Source organism: Parus major, chromosome 6 (genome assembly GCF_001522545.3).
Source record: "Parus major isolate Abel chromosome 6, Parus_major1.1, whole genome shotgun sequence".
NCBI classification, from domain to species: domain Eukaryota; kingdom Metazoa; phylum Chordata; class Aves; order Passeriformes; family Paridae; genus Parus; species Parus major.
Genome location: NC_031775.1, coordinates 22,692,706 through 22,716,094, shown reverse-complemented (window position 1 = coordinate 22,716,094; position 23,389 = coordinate 22,692,706). Strand labels below are relative to the sequence as shown.

Below are 23,389 nucleotides of genomic sequence, written 5' to 3'. Positions count from 1 at the left end.
AGAAGGATTTACTTTTCTAAGTAAACCTATGTGTGAGAAGCATCCCCACAGATATGATAGAGAAGTTGCAATGATTTATCTTTCAAATACAGAGGATCAAACCTCACACCCTGAGATTACCATGCCAAACTCTATTGCATCTGTTAATTATTGCTGCATTTATTTTTTAAACAGCAAAACCAAATGAGCCAATTTCATCTTTAGCTTAGCTGATTTCATGGGAATTGATAATTTTATGTCAACAACTAATTTCAATTAATTAATTTGTAAGAATTTTGTTCATTTGCATAATTTGGGTAGAAAAAAGGTAAGAAAAGTGAGATAAGATTGAATGCTCAAGTGCTTTTTTTGTGGGAAGCAGCTATGTAGGAGATGCAGCCTTCTGCAGTGTTTTGGTCTGTTAAAACCATCACTAGAATTAATGCAGCTGTACTCCAAGATTCCCTTTACATGTATGTCCCATAGCCATGTTCAAACTGATGCTGTAGGTAACTAAACCGTGACTTCATCAGCTCAGGTGGAGGAATCCCAAGGGGTGATTACCAGATCTAGAAGGTTTTCATGAAAAGATGGGTGTGTGTTCAGGGCATCTATTGAATATATTTCACAAAGGAATGTTGAGTTTTCCCACTGATTTTAAAAAATGCAGCAGTATTAAAAAAATGCATTCCAGAGGAACACTCTAGGTACGTTCTTCCTAATTCTTTAAAATACTATTTGCATTTATCCCTGACAGTTCCTGAATACTTGACACAGACATATTCTATGAATATTGCACATTTACACAATGCACAGCAAACTATTGTATTGTATCATACACTTGCTAAGTTATTTGTGTTGGGAACTGTACATTTTTTATTGTACACCGCTTGACTTGTTCTAGATGCTGGTCTTTTTTTTACTAGTTTGTTATTGTTTCATTGTGCAAACACTACACATTAGTTTTAGAAAAAGCTGAAGGATTCCACTAACACTGCAAATTGCTGCAGTAAAGTAAAGAGGACAGAAGTCAGAGCATGTAATTCTAATAACCCCTTTAACACCATCCCAGCCATGGTTCACTGCCCTCCCACCTGTGAGCTGATTGCTCTTAACTCTAGAAGGTGCTTAGTCTCTGTTTCCATTCAATCTTATTCGCACTTGGTCTCTGTCTGCATAAGTTTTCATTATAATACTTTATGCACATGTATTGGCTTGTTGATTTCTTTATGTTTTGCTTGATTGCATACGCTTGGCATGTGTCAGCTGCCACAGATGCTGTTCTGTCTGCTACATTTTGGGTACTCAGATGGAGGGGATTGAACCTCTTCATAGATGAGGATGGGGATATACATGTATATCAATGTCTCACTGTGCATTAGGTATTGGGCATGGCTGTTTATTGGCAAATGAATTTGCTTCCAAACATATTAAGAACACCAGTTTCCAATACACACTGTTCATGCCTGCACTCTGAAGGAAATACTGTATGAAACTAAGTTAAACACTGCCTGCTGGTCAGGTAGATAAGGTTCACAACAGTTCGGCACTGGTTGTCCTTCATTAGCAAAATAGGGTAGTTTTTACCTGCAGTTACAATTTTAAAGACATTTGAAAAACTGCCAGATTTACCATCAAAACAGTAATTAACTGAAATGTCATACAATTAAACCAGACCAGCATGTGTTTGACAGCCTTGGGCAACACTAGAAATGGAGTCCCCAGCTCAGCACAGTACTTAAATATGCATGTAGCTTTAAGCATGTGGGTATTCCCTGTGAGGACTGGAGGTAGTTCCCACTGGTTGGAGGTCTAGGAAACTCAATGTCTGAGGAAAGCTGCAGGAACAGGAAAAACTTGGTTTGGTGTGGAAAACCCTCATGGCATATGTGACAACAGTGTTCAAATACATAAAAGGTGACAGCAAGAAAGGAGATGAGTTACACTGGAAAGGGAAGAAAGGATGTGATTGTCAGCTCATGATACTTGTTTGGAACTTCAAGACATTTTCTAACAGCAAGTATGGGAGTTAAGGAGTAGATCACATCAGGAGGCTCTGAAACCTTATGGGAAGTTTTAAAAGTGTTATAAAGAAAAATTTGTGAAGAATAATTAATGTGGAGGTAGGCTTTGGGCAGAGAGATGAACAAGAAACTTAATTGAAGGCCTTTTCAGCCTCATTTTCCACAGCTGTGTAATTTTATGTGCTTAAAATTACACATGTACATCAAAGTTAATGTATAAGGCTCTCAGAGTGTTCTTTATAGGCTTAGACAAATGTTGTTCTTACAGAAGTGGGAGTGGTGGATCAGTGCTCTTATTTGGCCTCGTCTTTCAAAACTAAATGGATTCAGCCAACTCAGTGTACTGAGCCCCCAAAAATACAAACCCTTGTTAGTGAGGGTACTTCAGATCACCACCCATACTGTGTTCTATCCATTAGTTTTATATTGCCATTGTGCCTAACAGAATGATTTCTTAGTACAAATTTTGATATTTGAGGGGGAGGTGTAAATATCTGGCTCTGAACTCTTTAATTTATGCTGAAAACTAAAAACATCTTTAGGTGTTCTAGTTACAAAGCCTTCAGCTGACAACTTTAATCATGGTTATTATTAAAATAGAATCCAAAAAGCACCTTTGCAGGCACTGGATAAGGAAGGCAGCCACCATACCGTGCATCTGGCAACCCTGTGATAACAATAAAAATACCCAAAAAGCTCCATGCCAGCAGGAACATTTGAAATACACAACATATGGAGTGAGGATGAGCCCAGAATGCCTTGATTTTAATAAGAGAAAGTTGCATGTTATCACAGGTCTCACAAGACAAACTTCTGATGGAAGCAAATTAATGAGAATCTGAATGGCTGTGAAATTAGAAGTTTGAGTAACAACTAAGTTTCCAGCCAGTCATCTTGCTGAGAAGAAGTGACAAACAACAGACCTGGCTTTTGGAAAAGGCAATACATTTGTGCTTTGGATAAGAAACAGGATTTTTCAAGCAGAGACATGAAAACAGAGATGGGCACAGTGAAAAGGTTCAGAGCCAAGTCAGAAAACCTGCCAGAAACTGGAAGCAGAGACAACTTAAATAGCTTGGATCCAAGTTTTGAGTGTTCACTTGCAAATGTTTTCCTCAGAACTATTTAGAAAAAATAATCTGCTAGTCTGAAGTCAGTGATCAAGTCCTGAAAAGGAAAGCTTCCTTTTTCACCAGGGTTCTGCCCTTCCAGCTGAGCAGCTGGAACATGGTGTACTTGCCATCGTGCAATCTTTTGTCCTTTTACTTTTGATTTTAAATACCTTCTTGGTACTGGAGAAAATCTGGTTTGTAAAATGGGATCCTCTTATAGGTGACATTTTATGAAGGAGTGATAAAATCACTGCTGTCCCTGACTAGGGGAGTAAAACAGTCACTTGGAGCTTGGGAACCTGTTTATGTAGAGGCTTTCCCAGTAAAGCCAACTGCTGCTCATTATGTTTCCCTGAATATTCCTTGTTTATATCTTTGTTGTTTTGCTCATTACAACTGAAATTGCAATACTTGTGTTTAACAAAAATAGTGAGCTATTCCAGGAAAAAAACCCTTGTACAAGGCAGTGTGACTCTCAGCCAGCTTGGGATGATCAAGAGAAATGAGTGAAATAAGTCAGCAGGGAAAATGAAGAAGTGATCCTGCCTAACTCCACAGAAATTTGTCTTATTCAAAAGAAAAAAATCATCTCCATCAGCTCTGGAATATTGGAGAGTTGGTCATACAGTTGTCACCTTAACATTGTCATTTTAATCATAGCAACGAGTGACAGCTCAATTAAATGAATTGTGATAGCAACTAATTAAATTAATTAAATGAATTGTGCAGCAACTTAGGATTGTCTGAGTTCCAATGATACCTGAGCTAACTGTAAGACTGCCATGCATGAAAGACCTGCATGATTTCTATAAAAATAATATTAGCTCTTATTATTGTTATGTTGTTATTACTACAATACTACACCAGCAGTCATGGGTATATATGCCAGAGAATGCATGGTCGAGAATATAAGGCTTTGAGGTGACTTAATTATGCATTCCAGTACCTAGAAGGGAGCCCATAAGAGAGCTGGAGAGGGACTTTGGACAAGTGCAGGTAGTGACAGGACAAGAGCTGAATGGCTTCAAACTGAAAGAGGACAGGCTTAGATCAGATGTTAGGAAGAAATTCTTCACTGTGGGGGTGGTGAAGCACTGGCACAGATTGCCCAGAGAAGTTGTGGATGCCCCATCCCTGGAAGTGTTTAAGGCCAGGTTGGATGGGATTCCGAGCAACCTGATATAGTGGGAAGGGTCCTTGCTTATGACAGGGGGCTGGAACTAGGTGGTTTTTAAGGTCTCTTCCAACCCAAACCATTCTGGGATTCTAGGATTCTATCTCTGTTCTTACAAGGCAGAAATAAATAATATGAAAGGGTTCACACTCAGCTGTTCTCTTCTGGGTCACAAATCTTCTCTTTGTTTATTCTTCAGCACACAGTTTTGGGTTGGAATTAGCATATCACTTGTGGTTTGTATGGCAAAGGTGTGTCTGGCTGGAGGTTTGCTTGCAGTAGCATGATCGCTAATTAAAAGTGAGAAACTTGGAGAGTTTCCCATTCTGAGGGAATGGGAGCATAAATAAAATAACCATGAATGGTGCTAAAAACTTCTTTAAACCCACATGAGAAGAAAGCTGCAAACTAAAAGATGTCCTAGATTGAAGAACAGTGAGAGATCATTAAAAAAAAAGATTGAAAAACACTTGCTAATGCGCTGTAATCCATGACTTTTTGCTTCTGTAATATTGCTCAAATATTTATTCTTATTCTAACTATTGATAAATGGTGTGTCTCTAACTGCATTGTGACTCCAGCTAGTTTCCAGCTTTTACAAATGTCTCTTCTTAACTGACTCAGAGTTAAGGTAAAAAAGAAAGTGTGAGGTCTGGCTTATTTTAACCCTTGTATCTGTTTTTTTTTTCCAAATGGTTTCTGAAGAGAAGTACTGAGTGTGTGTTGTGACTGTTCTCTGTGGATCTGGTCTGTTCTGTTTCTGTGGGAACATTTTTATGGTCAGGAATTCTTTGCCTGCTGATGGATGTAGATGAGAAACTTGATTGACATTGTTGAAGTGCTGCGTGTCAAAATAGAAGGAAGTCCACAAATGCTATAATTTTAACACAACAAGATACAGGTGAAAGACACTGTGAAAGAGATAAATAGTTACTATTTATAAAAATCCATATTTAACAGCAGAATTTGAGAAAGATAGACCTTGCATCTTTTGGCCAAGATCATAAAAATAAATCCCAGTGTAGAAAAAAAGGGATTCCAATTACAGTCTCTGCCAACTTCCTCATGAACAGAGCAAAGATCTTGTTATCTCCAGAATAACCATCAGGGAGCAGGCAGCACACTGTAGACACTTTACTCTCTCCAGACTTTTTCAGTGACCAGTTGAAAAAGACCACTATGTTTTCTGCAAACATCATATAAAGGAGTCTTTTTGTAAACAACCAATTGACCCTAAAAGTCAAGACAGAAGTATGTTCTGGTGAAGACACCTATAACTTCCCTATGGAAATACAGGCACAGTTTAAGTACTAAATTTGAAAAACTCACACAACTCTGTTTCAATGTGAATTGAAATAACAGCTTCCCTCCTATGACCACAAAACCTAGGAATTAATAAATTCCCATAACTATTTGCTAAAAAGAAAAGATGAGGAGAATTTGTGAAAGAAGTAGAAGGAGGATTGTTAATATCTCTGTCTTGAGGAGGATACTGAAGAATTCTTGAAGAATGGAAGAGGTAAAAATGTATTTGAAACATAATTTTGATAATGTAGGAGAATGTTTTCACAGAAGAGACAACTGAAGAAGTGACACCTACTGTCTCAATGAGATTGACTCATTCTTTACTTCAGTAATTTTTGCAGTGTGAGAGAGAAGGGTCTCCAACCTCAGTACTGACAACATGTCTGAAGCTTCCAGCTGCCACGTGAGGTGTTTTCTGGAGAGCGATTTTACCAAGTCTCATGTCTCATCTTGTGCTTGCAGTCCTGCAGGAGATCAGCAGTCTTCTAGTCATGTGTATCGGATAATAATATTTTATGCCTCTGGAATGTATCCTCTAATAAAGGAGTGCCATTTAAATTGGGGCTTTGCAAGTCTGCACATGGCAGGTTGAGCCTGTGTGCCCCAGGAAAAGCAGGTGCAGCATGATAGCAGCCAAGAAGGATTCAAAACTTTCTGAGGACCAGTCCAGCAAATAAATAGCAATAGAAACAGGAATAAAAGCAGTTTCACACACCTTCTTGCCACAAGCAGTTCTAACAAGTGCTATGTCACCTTTGGAACCAAAATAACATCCAGATTGCTCTTTTATTGTGTGTTATTAATCCAGATCTGAACAAATGCAACAGGAACAAGCCCAATCCAGCTTTATGCTAATGGTAACCAGTCTTTTGATTTAAAACTGTTTTGCAATACTCAGATAAGCATATGTTTGGAAATTGATTTATGGTTGTGAAGAGTCCAGGAGAACAAAAAGCTGGTGTGAGCTGAAATGCCCATCCCCAATTACCAGTCTGTACTGTGATAAATTCCAATCCATGATGAATCCGTAATGATCAGTGGCAATAAACAGGGCTTACAGCAGAGCATGTTCCCTTAGAGGGAACACCGTAGTAGCCCAGCAGCAACTTTTCATTCTGTTGTTTACGTTGGCAGTGAAAAGTGAGCACCACCCTGAAATGCTTGAGAGCCTAATCACAGGAAGTACCTTCCTAGCAAAGAAGAAGGGTGATGTTGACAGGTACCATACCAAGACAGAAATCTTGTAGAACTCCGCAGCCTTCCATTCAAAGTCTGACTCAGGAAATTTGCTGAATGGCCTCAGTCTTTATTTTTTCATGGGGGATAGTCAGAACTTCCCAGAATATACAGAGAGCATCCATCTGTTCCAACATGTTTGTACAAACCCCCTTTTTTTCACCCTCAGAAGCTATGCACCTCAGTTTGACAATTCCCTCAAAAATATTATTTTAAAGGAAGCATTTTCTCAAAGCCCCTTCAGCCCAAGACAGACAGTCTAATAATAGGGTTGGAGAGAAAAATGTGAAAATCACAGGTTTAAATCACTGTACAGTACATGTTTGCATGTTCCAACTGCCTATATTCATCATTGGGATGACCTTATCTTGCTTCTCCACAAAAAAATCAGTGTTTTGATTTCATTTTGTTGTAGGTTTCAGACTAAGGTTGCAGTTCAATTGTCCCTGCAGCAATAGGCCTGGTGCCTATTCTTCACTTATTCCCCAGCAGTGATCCCAAGTGCTTGGCCAGGTTTCTTAGACTGGGTGTGAGCACAGTTTTGTGTTTAATTTAATTCTCAGTGCCCAGGTACTTCCAGGAGATACTCTTGTTCTATGCACAAACTCACCTGAATGATGCAGCATCAGTGGCACTTCTGTTAATAATTTATTAATAAGATTTTTAGATTGTGAAATAATCATTGATCCAAAAATGACACTTTGAAACTTAGCAGGGAAAAAGACTCATAGGGCAGGACTGTGTAGGACTGGAAAAGGGGAAAGCAAAAGAAAACTTCTCTCAGGGACCCTTCAGGCACCATCCCCTGCATTTGCCTTCCTGCTAATGAGAATCTGTCTCTCTGTATAGGAGGTGAGTTGCTACAAACTATAGCTGAGCCTGCCAGAGATTTTTCATTAGGTTTTTTTTGCCAATATGTGCTTTGAATTTTCTGTCAAGATTGCAGACAGAAATCATGCTTATTTGCCAACACCCATAATTTTCTGAGGCAGATCTCCAAGATAAGCAGAGCTTTTGTCCAGCTTTTGTCCCCAGCTTTTGTCTTGTATGCAGCTTGCACTGCAATTCTCCCTGTGTTGTTTTTTGTAAGGGTGCTTAAACTTGAAGGCTTTGGACTGGCATAGGTAGAACTGGTAGAATTGTTTGTTTGAAATACTAACTGCTTGAAATTTGAACCATGGATATGCTGGTGAGTATTCACAAATCATACCTTATTTTCTTCCAAGCTGCCAGAAAGATGTTTTTTTAAGTGTTTTATTTGGTTTTTTTTCCCCATGGTGCCAGTATTTTGTAAACAGCTTGCTTGACTTTTCTCCGCTATGTGTATTGGCAGCACCACAGGCCAGGTCACCTGGCACCGGTTGTGTCCCTTTGCTGTCTACTTGAAAAATTTGATATGTGAGGTTAGCACAAATAGTTTTTGTCTAAAAGGCACTGATGGTAAAACTGTTTTAAGGGTTCACAGGTGGACTTTCAAACAGGCAGAGCCCTCTAAAAGCCAGGGGACAGGAAATTATTTGGTTCTGTGAATGCAACTTGCCTTGTGTGGTAAATAAAATAGTCAAGGACTGGTTCCCTTTGACCAAGCAGATTGGGCAGCAGGCTCATTGGGAATAACTACCAGCATCAAACAAGAGCCTTAGTCCAGCTCATAGCTGTGCTGCCGTATGCAGTCTGTGTTGCAGACAACTTACCTGGAGGACAAAGTGAAAGGAATTATTCATCATGCCAGCACTTCAAAGGAGAAGAATCTTATGGATGCAAATTACTTCACTTAAAGTTGCAGTGAAACCCCTCAGAGTGGCAGTGATCAGGCTCATCTGCTTCACAGCCCTGTTCCATGACAGATGCTGTGGTCTGTCTGCTGGACAGCTGGGGTAGCTCCCTAATTTCCATGGGGACAGTGGGATGGGGTGTGGAGAGGAGGGGAGGGAAAGATGACAGTAGGTCACTTTTGCACGCATATCTGTTTACACTGCAGCCTTGATGCTGTTAGAGGTGGGTCTGACATGGGTGATAACTCCTGGCTTTGCCAGCCAACTCCTGATGTACTGAGATGTAAATGTGCCCAAGCATTGACGCGTATAAAAAGCAGCATGAGGGACAAGGGGGCCTTTAAGAGGTCACAGGTGTGGTTTTTTTGGATCTGTCACCAAAACTTACATTATCAGGAGTGGTCCCAGACACACAACACAATGCGTGTGTCCACCCCCAGTCCTTGGGCTGCTTGCTAGTTGTATTAGACAGTTGTATTGCAGAGCACCATGGCAGCACCAGGGCCCTGGTGTCTGTCCAGACCTGTCTCTGAGCACAGGTACACAGTTGTCTACAGCTGCTGACAAGACCCACTCCTCCTGTCTACATGGAGATAATAAGAACAGCAAGCCCAAGTCTTTAGCAGCTTCCTCCCAGTTGCTGTGCCCCAGCAGAACAGTCCAGCCCCACCTGTCTGGGCCAGTACAATTTGGTTTGTCCTGTGCTGTTGAGGAACTGTGTTTTTTGAAGGTATAACTTTATTATAAATATTGTTATTTATTGTTTGCACTGTGAAGCTGTGTGGAATGCTATATAAAGCCAGGAGAGAGGAAAGGCAGTCCTTAGCTGTACAATCTTTGTATTAATGAGTACAAACAGCCAAGACTCTTGATCACTGAAGTATCATGGGACCTGAGAGATAGCAAAGTTTTTTTGCATCCTGACATTACTCACCTCCCTGCACCCCAGAAAAGATGATCAGTTCCCAACAAGGCTTTTATTCATGCCCGAGGTTACTCATGGTGAGTTTCCCAAGTGAAGTGCAAACCATGGACTCAGGGCATTGAGTCAAGGTGTGACTCAAGAAGCTCTGGTTGGTTCAGTGGCTGCCTGGCTGCCTTGTGTAAAACCAAGGCATGGAGGGAGCTACAGTTGCTATACAGAAATAGGTGTGGCTTCTTCTTTCTTGTGCAAATCATCCTTGTGTAGGCCTGCACTATTCCAATCAGCTTCTTGGCTGATTCACGAGTTGTGTAATTTATGTGCCAATCAAGACAGAATTATCAGACCGATGTGCACCTTATTCATTTATCCACAGCTTCCTTTGAAGTTGAAGGTGTCAAGTTATCATAACTTGTCTGCTTCTAAACCATAAACATACCTTAAGCTTTTAGAGATTGACCACGACAATACTAGCTGGTTCAAACCTTTGTATTTGGACTCCCCTTGCCAAGTTACAAGCAATTCAGATGTGCTGTAGCACAGCCCACCTCCAGGAGCAGTGAATGTGCATAGTAGAGTTCTGCCTCATCTTCTCAAGTTTTTCAGTGCCAGCATCAAGTGCCGTAAACTCTTGGAGCATCTTTCACCAGGAAAATGGTGCTGTCTTCAACTGTTATTTGATGTCTCTGACTGCCAGACTGAGACATCAATGGAAAGTTCAGTGTCTCTGCAGCTTCTTCTTGTGCTGGGAGCAGGAAAAGCAGCAAACTCTGCATCTGGTAGACCATTCCCAGTTACACTCAACAGAAGTGTCTCTACCTCAGTGGCTTCTAGAGCTTCTGCAAGCAAAATTGAGCAGGACAGCTGGGGGATGGGATGATGGTGATTGTTACTCTGAGAGGAGCTCACAGTTCCACCCCTGCTCTACCCACCAGTCCACACACCACCGTTAGTGCAGGAGTGGCAGCTGATGACCTGAAGCTGGGTCTGCTGCAATTCTTTGCACTCTGCCACTAGACACCTGATTTACATCAGATGACTTTGAGTATCTGAGACAATCACTGACTTCAGTAAAAGGTGAAACAGCTCAGGACCTCTCTAAATTATGTTCTTGATGTTGACACTTGTCCTGCAGGGACCTAAGTGAACTAATCAATGTGTTTCAGCCCGCAGCACTCTCGACTCCATCTTGTCTAATATTGTCCCTATTAAAGGTGAAGTCAATTCTTAAGAGGCTCTCAAGATGTGATTTATTTTCAGTTTTCTTTTAAATCACCTTCATGTTATACCCTATGTCCACCTTCTTTAACTTCCCAGTGAGAAACTGGCAAAATGTCCCATGAAGAGATGCTCCTTGAGCACTTTCTTCTTAATAAAAGTTAAACCAGGATCTTTGTCACAACATTGCAGGGATTAGAATACTGTAATTTTCTTATTTTATCAAAATTATGATGGCTTAATTTTGTTTATACATAAAGTGATAGACAGAGGTAAAGGAGGATCGAAATTTCTCCAATCCTGAGAACTTTTTCTGAAGATGTGAGGTTTTGTGTCTTGCTCCAGTGAAATCTGTGCCATTCCAGTAAGTCTCTCATCTATCATACTGATAGATTTTCCAGAACTAGAATAGCCCAGTGCATTCAGTGCTGTCTTTCCTTGAATAACTTGTGTCTGAAGTACACACTGGATTGTGCTGAAAGTGAATGTAAAATAAGATGAATGAAGAGCAGGTTTTAGGTGCAGTTGATGACAAGAGGGACAGTTTTATGTCATGTTCAAAGAGCATGAAGTTCAGAAAGCTAAAGCCGCTTTTATAATTTTGTTCAAGGGTTAAAGCCAAGTGCAGTTTGACCAGGTCTCAGGCTGAATTCTATACCTCTTAATGACTTAATTACCACATGCAGCTTGTTCAGACAAATAAGTGTACTTTGATTAGTGTTCCAAAAACACAGTAATGGATGCTTCCTGCATACAGGGAAGAAATTGTGCTGCATAAATATCTGTCTGGCTAAAGGTGAATATAAATACAAGATCTGGGATTTAGGAGATGAATTGATCAGTTTTGAAGAGATGCTGATCCCCAATGAGAGGGCCATAGCCTTTGTAGTGGAATGTAGTGCTGTAGAGCAGCCATGTGCCTACACACCTTTGGAAATTTCCAATATGGAACTTAAAAGAATAGGGCACCATCTTGGCAGTACAAGGCTACACCCCCTCAAAAGCTCTGGGCAAAAAATCCACATGAAGTGTTAAATTCTTTCCTATTCAACAGAACAAATCTGTCAAAATATGTGTAGGGTAAGAAAAGCCAAGGGGAATCCTGATTCTTACAAAGCACAGGGCACTGAATGACACTGTTATGTTCAGTAGGAGGAAATACCTTTTCACGAGGTACAGTTAAGCTATAAAAATCTTTGCTGTAGGACACTGTAAAATGTGAAGATTCAAAAACTAATTGGACAAACTAATGGGAAACCATCTGTCAAAGAATGACTGCAGTGCTGTTGCTTTTTACTCTGTACACCAGGAAAATAATCTGCATGTGCTTGTCCTGTTCAGCTGGTGTTCTCAGTGCTGTTACTGTCAGCTGTGGTAAGAAAGCAGGTCTTGAGCTGGATGGAGCTTTGCTTTCACCCACCATGGCTGCCCTTCTGCTTCAGTTCCTGTGCAGGGAGAAGTTTGCAGGTGGTATGGAAGAAATTTTGTTTCTTATTTAACTTGGTGGATTTTTATATATTAATATTGCTGTCTTCTGAATAGAGATAAATATCTGTGGGGTTGGCAAAACACTTCAGATCACTGTCTTGAGTTGTTTTCAGCCAGTTTGTAGTAGCTGGTAGCTCAGCCCATTGTATTTGCAAGCAGCAGAATATGCTTAACTTGCAGGCAGCTTTGTAGAGGCATCAGCAAGTGCTAAGTAATTTCCTGCAAAAAAAATTCCCCAACAGATCAGATCATGTATCAGAAAGTACTGCTATGCATGTTCACATTCCCTGATATAAGCCTTTATACCTTTGTCTGGGATCTTAATAGTTAATCTACTTGAGCGAATAGGAAAGAGCATTTTGACTTTCAATAAAGTTTGATTCCTGGAGGCAGATCTTTTTTTTCAGCAAGTGTCAGATAATATGAAGGGTAGGGTGAGGCAGGAAACCACGACACGCCTTTGTTGGGACTTGTATAAGAGCACGGGAATAGAAAAGCAAAAGAAGGGCGAGAATAAAAGAGGATAAATAAAGAAGAGGTGAACATTTTTGGATGATCACTCAGGTTCCACACACCTTTGGAAGGACATGATATAAAGTGCAGGTGGCAAATTTTTGGTAGAAGGGAAGCAGTTAAGGAGAAAAAAAAGATTTTCTTTTCAATAACCAAAGCAATCCAGGTAAGTTACATTACTGAAAAAAAGGCAGAAAAAGGTATCCTTTATTTTCTGTCTTCCAGCTTCCTTGAAGAGCAAGGCTGACTTTACTGTCAGGATAAAGGAAGTGTTACATTTTTCTGTGTGAAATACAGTATAAAAACAAGTTTGCTTAAGAGCTGGGTCATTTTGGGTTTCTATTTGTCAGTGAATACTACTCTTTTGGATTGACTATCTAGTGAAAGGAGTTTACTTGCTGTGAGAAACTAAGTGTAAAACCAATGGGTACATTTTTTAATGCGTTTGGTGAAACTATCACAAAACAGATAAAGTTTAGCTGAATTTCTCAGTTGCATAAAGGTATGGCATGGTGAAATGCAGATCATCTGTTAGCTGTTTTTAAAACTGAGCAGATCTGGAATGTGTTGGAAGAGTAGTGATTGTAAATTGGAGCTTCAGATGGTGGGGCAGGGTATAATATTAAGGAATAAATCTCTAGTCCTGAGAATGCCTAGAACTGCTTCTGAGTGAAAGTTTGTGTTGCCAAGGACAAACCTGGCTTTGTCTCAAGGAAATAAGTTTGTTATCAGCAGTGACTCATTGATATGTATTTTGTGCTGTATTTTTGTCATAGAAGATTATGAGGTGTTTTGGTCATAGTAAGTCAGAAGACTGTGATTTGAGAATCAGTTTGAATCCTTATTACGGCAAATCCAGCAATTTGACCATAGTGGCATAAAGTAAAAGATTTGCCTTTTCCTCTCTTTAGACTGACTTGAGTGACTTTAGGGAAGTTACTTTCCTGTGACTAGTTGCTTCATTTGTGAAATGGTGACAGCAGATCTTTCCCATTCTGCAAACACTTTTTTTATTAATACTAGATTCTTTGTCTCTTTTTCTGTGCCAGAGCCAAGAAGTTTGTGCAGGTCAGAATGGCCTATTTCTTTTTGAGTGTCACAGTTAAGTAGAGAAAGCAAGGACATATTTTTGAGAGGAAGATGTCTGTCAGAACAGAGTGAAATCTGGGAAGTGCTGTTGATTGTGCTCTGAGATGTGAGCACATGTTGCTGTCAAAGAAGCCAGGATAGGCTATGGGCTAGGGCAGAATTTGGTTTTCTACAGCTTTGGCTGGGAATCTAACCTGCTTCCCTGGCATTTGCATCATTTCATCCTACAAAATGAGCAGATTTGGAAGTATGATTTGGTTTATTCAGTTCTCACTGTTGCTTTGATAAACTGACTTGAAAGTAACAGCTTTTAGAGCAGAATGAGAAGATCAAATTCCTAGTGTGTAGGATCAAAAGAGATAAGGGACCATTTTTTTCCCCAGTTATTTTAGTTCCAGGCCAATGGCAGCTGAAAGGCTTGGTTAAGAGGAAGGGACACCCTAAAAGACATGAGATATGATGGGAGGCATAGTCAGTGGTATCATTTGGATGCATCTGCTGAGTTTCAGAGTATTCATGATCAAAAGGTTCTGCTGACATTAAATATTATTAATCTCAGCACCTACAGGTGCTTCTTTCTCCTAATGAATTGTCTAAAAGCAGGAACCTCTGGAGAGAGGAGAGAGCTGAAAGGATGTGCTGTGACTACAGCAGCATTTGAGATGAAAACTGGGAAAACATTGTGGAGGGATAAAAGTATCTGAAATGTGCTTGCTTTTATTTTTCCACCAAATAGCCACCTTTGTGGCTATTCCACTCCCCTTTGAAAAATGTCAGTAATAAACTGTATTACCATTGCATACAATACCTAGATTCTAAAATGATTAGAGGGAATTGAATGTCCTGTCTCAGAATGGCTCAGTGTCCTTGCAAGTGTGCTGCACTGCAGTGAAGTGGAACAGGGGGTGCAAGAGATACCCTGCATTTTCAGGCTTTTGTGGAAAGCACAGGTCTGAGCATGTCTTGCAGTGCCGGGGAGTTATTACTATCCTGCTTTCAATGCTGTACAGAGAAGAAGCAGCCTGCACAAGTGTGGCAGTGCCACACTTTTCTTGGTTCCCAGTGCCAGTAATGGCTGCAAATTCTCTGTTTCTGGGGGTGCCACAAGCACACTACAGCCCTTGAGCTTATGTAAAAGGAACCATAGTGTTGCTGACTTAACTTCCTGCACTGAGTGACCCTACTTCACAAGTTGCTGCTTGTTGCTCTGAGATGACTGCAGAAGACTTCTCTGATTCAACAGTGTTGTTGCTGTGCCACAGACATAGCCCACAGCTATGCCTTTGTGACTCCAGATAGGAGCTGGGGAAATGAGTCAGGCCTGGCAGGTAATGGAAGTGCAGCACAGTCAGTCTGCTGGCATCCATGTGCCAAGCACACATGCAAAGGCACTGTGTGCTGGGGCTGGACTGTGGCATGCATGGCTCCAAAGATGGACTTTAACCTATTTTATTTTTTTTCCTAATTGATATCACATCAAAATACTTCCCTTTCTCAAGGGAAGGCAAAGATGCAGAAGATGCATTCACTCCATGATGATGCTGGCCTCTTCCAGCATCCATAACCAGCACTGCCTCCCAATTGCAGAGAGAAAGTGGAGTTCTGGGGCTACAAAGCAGTAGCCTACCTTACAAAGCAGTAGGGAAGCAATTTCCAAATATAAAACTGTGCTTCTTGCCAAAAACACTGATAAAGCCAACAGTGCTGACATCTAGATAACAGCTTCCAGCATATTTTTAGGGAGAGAGCTTGAAAGACGCTTCTACTGTTGATGCAGTAAGGAAGAGTTGCTGAGATAATGCCTTTCCTTGGAGTGAATGACCAGAAACCCTTCTATTGCAGAGGACTGTTACCCTGCTGGAGGAGAAGCTCTCCTAATGCATGTAGCTCGAGTCTTGCATATGTGTTGGAATCAACACCCTGGAAAATCCCTTGGAAATCCCTAATGTTAGCAAGTGTTGTTAGGGTTGAGCAGCATCCTGCTGCCACCAGGTTGTGTAAAGACTTGGATGTGACCTCAGGAGCTCTGTTTGCAGGGCTGTTTAGACAAGCTCAGGGGCAGCAGTGCAGAGTGAGGGCTGTGGGCACTGTGGTGTTCTCTGCAAAGTGCATATGAGTCTATCATGGGGGGCTAAAGTGGCTTTGCTGGCACTGTGTCTTCTCCACTCAAATTGTTCCTGTTCAGATCTGGGAATGGCGTTAAAGACAGAATTGAATCTGAATGTTGGATATTCCTGTAGATTCTCTGCTGCATCTTGCCTTGTGTCAGTATTTACGTCTGGGCAGTACAAGTGTAACATCAAGGGGCCTGCAGTTTACAGAAGAGTAAGAGGAATCATGGAGGTCAAACTCAAATTTAACACAACTGGGGGACATGGTCTTGGGTTCTGCATCAAGCTGGGCTTTAAAACTTGGAATGAATTTTCTGCAAAGCTTTTCTTAGCCTCAGCATTTTAATGTTTGGTACAGCTGGGCCTTCAGTTTTGAAGAGGAGACTTCAAATCCAGTGAAGAATTTTGGCCTATGGTGAGCTTGTGTGTAAATTAAAATCTCTTCCTTCTCATTGTCTGTAGCTGCACAAGATGAAATGCTATCTTAGCAAGACTAGGAGTGAGCAATTGTGTGGTTCCTTCTGACAGAAGTGTTTTCTCTTCTAGCTGATGTCTCTTTACCATAATCATGGTATTTTTGTGGTATTCCTGCCTTGGCAGAGAGTCATACCTCTGGCAGAGATTATGATTTTGACCAGAGAGGGATCCAAGTAATGAAAAAGAGTGTACACAGCATTCACAGCAACATGTGTAGACTGACCTGAGCTGACATTAAAGTAGATCAGATTCCAAAGCCACAGACAGGGTCTCCAAACTGTTGCTGCTCTGCTTGTAAAGCAAGATAAAGCACTCCTACCTTAAGTTCCATGCTGCCAAAAATAGCTAGTTCAAAGGTACCTCCAGTGGCTTTAGCATGAGTGAGCCCTGAGAATGTACTATTACTGTTAGCAGAGCAGCAGTATATCTGCTGAGGTTTTCCTGGCAGTGCTGGCAGGGTGCACGTAGCTTACTCCTGCAGCTTTGCCTGCACAGTTAATCCTGTGCTGTTGAGTCCTGCACAGAACAGATGTGTGGGAGTGGTGTTTGGATCCACTGGTTTTCATCAAACCTTTATAGGGGCACAGCTGGAGACCATAATGTAGTGTAGTCTGGATATAAATTCAGGTCTAAACTCCACCACTGAGTGGATTTGCTTCAACTGCCTCTATCTCACCAGCTGGCTTTTCAGCCCCTCCTGGTGTTTCAGCTCTGCTGCCTTGTGCAGCATCCAGTGTTGTAGGTGGCAGTCCATCAGTAGTATTCATATGGCTCTGGGTGGGCTCTGTAAACTCCCTGGCACGGACATCTTCCAGGCAGTCTAGTCCTCATCCAAAGCAAAGTGGTGGGCGTGTGGGGAGCTCTTGTCATTTCTTACTCTTCACAGAGCTCTGAGTGCAGTCCCTCTGTTCTCCTTGCAGGTGGCAATGATATGGATTCTGTAACAAAGAAAACGAGGCAAGATGGATCAGAAGTTACTGAAAGACGTAAGGCAGAGATTTTTAATTTTTATTGCACACTCCAAAAATCCCAGAAGTGAATGGCCATTTCTGTAAGGGAATAAATGCTGACCAGAGGCCCAGAACTAAATTCTGCTCCTGGCCCTGGTCTCTGTGTTGAAGTCAGAATAAGGAATAGAATGGGCCATGATTAGACATTTAGAGGTGGATATCATGACCTGATTGTTTAACCAGATGATTACCCTGTGGTAGCATTTCTAACCAGTAGTGCAGACATTGGGATGCTGCTCCTACCTCTGGTATCAATGTCCTGGGTAGCCTAGAAATTGTCTAGTGGCTTTGTGTAAAACAGGTTAATTTTCTACTGACCTTATGAGAATTAACTAGTAGGAAGCTGCTAAGGGATTTGACCATGGGCTTTGTTGTTACAGCAATGGCTGTGGTTCAGAAGTGCCCAGAAATCTTACAGGGATCTTGTACAGAGAAAAAAAAAAAAAAATCATGACAGTAATGTTCTTACTCAGAGCTAGAAAAACCTGCAAAGAAACACAGCATTGTGTGATAATGAACCTATAATTACAGCCTCAGGCAGTGTGGTCTTAAGGGACTTCTATTTAAATGAGTAAATCTTCTTTGAACTAGTCATGCTTTTGCATGGAGAATAGGTAAAACAGTGATCCAGTCTGACTGTATTAACATGCCATTAATTCTGCACCCTTTTCTTCCCTCAGTTATTACAGAGACTGTAACCACAAGACTGACATCCTTGCCACCCAGTAAGTAATTCTCAGTCATTGCATTGCATTGCTTCTGCTTGGTGTTCTGTGCCTCTCCAAGCTATTTATTTGGCTACATGATTTCCATTATGTCCATAAATCCCTGGGTGCAGCAGCTCTCAATGCATAAAGATTTGTACCCAAAAGAAAGCAATTTTCAGAAGTGCCTTTCTTTTTCCCAAAATACTTGTTACTGGAGAGGAATAGTATCTGGGGGTCTGTGTGGATATTGTCAGAAATAAAGCCACATACTCTACTAAGACTAGAAGACCAGACTCCAAAAAGATTTAAGTCCAGATATAGGATCTCCAGTGGTGATTGTCTGTTGGGAACAAGGATTAAAAGTGATGGGTTTGCAGGTTCCAGTGCTGGGGCTGTGGAATAATAATACTGCAGCGTATTATTTCCCTGTCATCTTACCCAGTTGGCAACAGTGAGTGAATCTTTTCAGTAATATCAGAGGTCACAGGTCTTTTCTACCTCTGCAGAGAAGTACAATCTCCAAATAGGAAATAATCCTCCACACTCTTTATCTCAGCATATCCTTGATTAGTTTTCTGCAGCTGAGTTGGCAAGGAATTGCATTATCATCTCATTTATGATGAGGGCTAACAGGAGTATCCTTCAATCTGTGTATGAAGCAAAACTTGACTATAAACCTGCTGGCTGTGGAGTGTGAATGCTTGTTGGCTCTGCCAAGACACTTCTCTGCACCTCTGATCTCTCACCAGATATGAAGCTGTACTTGTAATTGAGTGTGTGAACAACTTTGGGTCCCTCCTGCCTTCTCTTGCAGTGTCCTTGCTCTACCTATCTCCTGCCTGGAGACAATGTCTCATTTTGTGGTTATCTCTTTCAGAAGGAGGAAGCAGCAGTGGGCTCAAAACATCATCCCACACTGGAGGGAGTGGAGTGGAAAAGCGGTCGTACAGCCATGGAAGCTATGTGACCTCAAGTAAGGAATTAAAGCATTGCCCCATGGGAAACAGAGAGCAAAGGGAGAAGAAATGGGCTGAGGAGAGATTCAAGGCAGGGAGGTAGGGTGAGCCAGGGGCAAGGAAAACAGGATTTATTATGAAAATAGAAGTGACAAATACATATACAGAGCAAAGATATTCCTTCCTTAAAGCTGAGTTTGAAAATGGATGAGTAAATGGCAAAAGTTCCGTTTTCCACAGGGAAAATTTAATTTCAGGAGAACAACAACAAAAAATGTCATTCCTACTGTTTTTAAGAAGTCATTCAGAAAGTGAATTTCCCTGATTTCAGTTTTTCCAAATCACAGTCTTTCTGACCATTTTTGTTCTAAAGACAGTTTTGATTAATCTTTTTGTTGATCTTGCTGAGGGTAGAATATTATTAAAGAAATTCCAAGAAAATGTTTTATGTTTGTGTGTCCATGGCTTTAGCACTTTGAACATTTTGACAGATTTTCTGGATGTGCTAAAATCAGTGTGTGCTGCCTACTCCATAAAACCAGGATTCTTCTCTAACAGCATTCTTTGCCCAGCTGTTAGATTGTCATAGCAAAGGCTTCTAAAGACTAAGCTTCCTAGCCAGGTACCTGGCACACTTCTCTGTCCCCAGGGGGACTGACTGTATAACTCTCCTTCTGGAAAATATTCTCTGTGCTGCCAGGGAGCTGACAAACCAAAGGGAGTGAAGTGCACTTTGGAAGCTCAAGGGGAGAGTTAGCTATATCAAAGAGATCTGACGGGCACCTGCATGCCAGTTAAAGGCCAGTGTGGAATCACTTTGCCTCAGGGCACATGTGAAGTAACTCCAGTGCTGATGTTGGTCTTACTGTCTGGACTGGCACCAGTGTGAGAACTGAACCCAGACTCAGAGGACCATGCAGGATTACCATCTTCCTTTGATTTATTTTCAGCATGTGGAAGAAGAGAAAGAACTTGAACTTCAGAGATACTGTATTCTTGCAGTTTCACAGAGCATTCTGTAGTCTTTCCCACTTTATCTTACAGAATGCCTCTAACAGAGGCCTACTTGTCACAGTAGTTCTTTCTGCTGAATTTAATGGAAAAGTTACAAAATAAGAACAGAACAAAACAGGTCCTTTTAGAGGGGAAGTTGGCACAAAAACACTGTTGAGTCCAAAAGGACACACTTTTTGTAGGGATGGGTAAACAATATCCAGTTTGATCCTGCTGGTCAGCATAGCTAGGTTGTAGTTTATCACAGAGCGCCCTTTTTGCTGCACCCTGATCATACTCTCCAGCATTAGATTTTGTGCAAGAGTATGAACACATTCATTATGGCCGCTCAGTTCCTCCTCCACAGCACTGATGTGAATTAGGAGGCAAATTGTTTCTTCTGTCTACATGTAACAGCTACTAATAACCTCCAGGCTGTCTTGGACCTCATGCACACCTCAATCACTTCTCCAGAAAATGGACTAAGTGGGAGTGTGGATGGCTGCTTTATGGGAGTGGACTCATCTCTGCTTTCCATTATCTCATAAAGTACATCCTTTAGCACTTTGAGTTCGGTTTAACAATCTCCCGGTTTTTGTAGCCTATGTCACATAACGCTTGAGTTTACAAGTGAATCTATAGCCTAACCAAAAGTTAGCATCATCCAGAGCTAGATATGTTCCTGCTCAAGGGAGATGGTTCACTATTACCCTAGGCCAGAACTTGGTTTCATACATATTATTGACAAGATTTGTTTTGAAACAACAATGATAACCCATGCTTCTCTCTGCCATGAATGCTGAGGACCCCCAGAGTTAGACCCTGATATTGTTCTTGTCCATCTCTAGCTGTGAAACACCAATGCAAATTTGTTCAGCTGAGAGGATGGTAACGTAAAGCACTTAGGGCATCCAGAGTGTACTGCCAGGGTTTCTCTTCCATTTGCTGAGGGCATTTTGTTTTATCTTTAGGTGGAAGTGGTAGATTGAATTCAACATCATCATCCTCCAGCTACAGACAAGCCCAGTCTCCCAGTTCTACTCTCACCAAATCACCTGGCTCAACATTTGAAAGAAAAACCTATGTCAACCGCCATGCAACATATGAAGGTATCACAGAACGTGCCATGGAAGGGAGGCAATATGCAGTGCTCTCTGAGGTCACATTAGTGCAGAATTGTCCCCAGTCCCATTGTGGTTTCCCTAGGAATTAAGCCATCAGGGACACAATTTATTTTTCCTAAGAGTAATGCTCATTCCTAAAAGAAATTGTAGCATATATTTGTTGAAAGACATTGGCAGCTCTTTCATGTGAAACTTGAATAGCTCTTTTTTTTAAATGGAAATGGTTGCTACCCACTGAGATTAAACAGTTGCCAGGGAGACATGTGTGAAAGCTTTTAATGATATTCTGCAAAGTATTAATGAACATCTTACTATTCTTTGCAGGGAGCTCCAGTGCCAACTCTTCTCCTGAGGTTCCCAGAAAAGATTTTGGTATGTCCTTTTTAGAGCTCTTCCTCTGAACATTATGGCAAGGTCGTGTGAGTTGATGACCATAATGGCTTTTTGCACATTGCTGTGTCCTGCTCTACTTATGCTACCTCTGTATTGGGCCATCATGCAGTTATTTGGGACTTACATTAACAGCTGAAAGTCAGGTCTCTAGCTGATCATATCCAAACAGAGAGTGCATGCTGTATATCTGCTACTCTCAGCTGCTTTTGTGATGCTTCCTGTATGATACAGGACATGGACAGGAGAAGACAGACATGGGATACTTCATAGCATTCCCTTCACCCTTCCAGAATAGCTGGGAGAACAGCTGCAAACAAGAAAGTCCAGACTCTTAGGATTTTCAGTCATTGCTGGATATCCTTTTCCAGTAGCTCATTTTTAGACTTCATCAAATATATATGGAAAAATGAAGTGGCTATCAAGTGATATATTTACACTGAACATTGTCAGCAGATACTAGCTTGCCCCATCCAAACTCTGAGCTATTGATTTTACTCAATGAAGATAGTGAAACATTATGATCAGGTCACCTTTTGGCTCATAGAGGAGGCAGGGTTTTGCAAGATCCAGCATTGGTCAGTGGGGTCAACAGGCCTCCTAACTTACTTGTGGCCATTTGAAATGGGAATCACCATCTACAAACAGCATTTCTCTGTATAATAAAAAGAAACCATATCTGGTCCAGAAAGGGTAAAGGTGCTGCTGATTCTTTAAGATACCTTGTGGTCTAAAAGAGGCCTTGTAAAAACTCTTAATTGTTCAATTCTTCCAGCAGTGCTCCAAGAAGAGTTATTGTCTGAATATAAGCACCGAGTGAGATCAGTGTGCTAATTTTCAGAGGTATCACAGGCAGTAAAGACTAATATGGCTTTTCTTTCATTGCTTTTCACAGCATCTGCCTCTACGAGAGGGAGAAGCCAAAGTCGAGGTGAGTGATGCTATTCTTTGAAAAGCCTCTTTTTTTTCAGTTCAGCATAATTCAGGTGTGTTAAATAGGCCTGTTTAGCTGGAATCCACCAGTTTATGTGTAGAGCAGTCAGATGAGGTACGTGGATCTGCACCACTTCAGATGTGAACCATGAATCTGTAAGCAGTTGTTTAAACAAGCTTGGTGTAAAAATTGACCTTAGGGAAGGTCATGGTAGTTCAGACTTTGTTGGGAAGGAAGATCTACTTGGAAACCTGTCTGTCTGAGGGCACAGGACATAGTCTTCCATCTTGTCTGTTCACTATCATAACCTTAGTCTATCCATGCTCTGGGACCAGCCTCTGACACATTTACAGTAATTGCATTCATGCTTCTCCTACGGTGAGCTGTCTTGCAAACCATGAAGCCATACCCTGAAATAATCTCATGCTGGTAGTAAAGAGATGTTGAGGAAATTGCAGACTTACTGTGGTCTGTATAGCCAGCTCACTGTAAAGTTCTGCATTGTTTAAATCATTCAGCTCTTCTAATAGTTTATTAACAGTGTTGGGGAAAGAAGGATTATCTTGGTCTCAAATAATATAGTATCTGTTTTGAGTTGCTTGAAGAGGAAACTATAATGCCACTTTATTCAAGTTAATTTTAGAAGTGGGTATAAATCACACCATGGTCTTGCACAGTCCTTCTGGAGAGTGTCACATTCCCAATTATTCTGCTTCAGATCATCACAGTCTCCTCTAGCACACTACATACCTGAGCTCCCAGCAGAGCTAGGCCATGCATAATAAAGTAGACACCAGAGAATCAGGTCCAGCTTCTCATTTTACTTCAGAAAATAATTCCAATCCATCATCT

General features: G+C 41.1%; 1 protein-coding gene across 2 annotated transcripts in view; it reads left to right on the top strand.

Moving 5' to 3' along the window:
* Positions 1-23,389, top strand: part of COL17A1 (collagen type XVII alpha 1 chain) — a 59,466-nt gene that overhangs the window by 7,315 nt on the left and 28,762 nt on the right. The window contains exons 1-7 of one of the 2 annotated variants that reach the window (XM_015633294.3): positions 12,724-12,912; positions 17,344-17,409; positions 18,114-18,158; positions 19,018-19,113; positions 21,061-21,198; positions 21,538-21,585; positions 22,499-22,534. In XM_015633294.3, the coding sequence (XP_015488780.1) occupies positions 17,355-17,409; positions 18,114-18,158; positions 19,018-19,113; positions 21,061-21,198; positions 21,538-21,585; positions 22,499-22,534 (418 nt within the window). In that variant the 5' untranslated portion in view covers positions 12,724-12,912; positions 17,344-17,354. Of the gene's footprint in view, positions 1-12,723; positions 12,913-17,343; positions 17,410-18,113; positions 18,159-19,017; positions 19,114-21,060; positions 21,199-21,537; positions 21,586-22,498; positions 22,535-23,389 lie in introns of those variants that run through there. The other variant, XM_033515528.1, reaches the window with a different exon arrangement.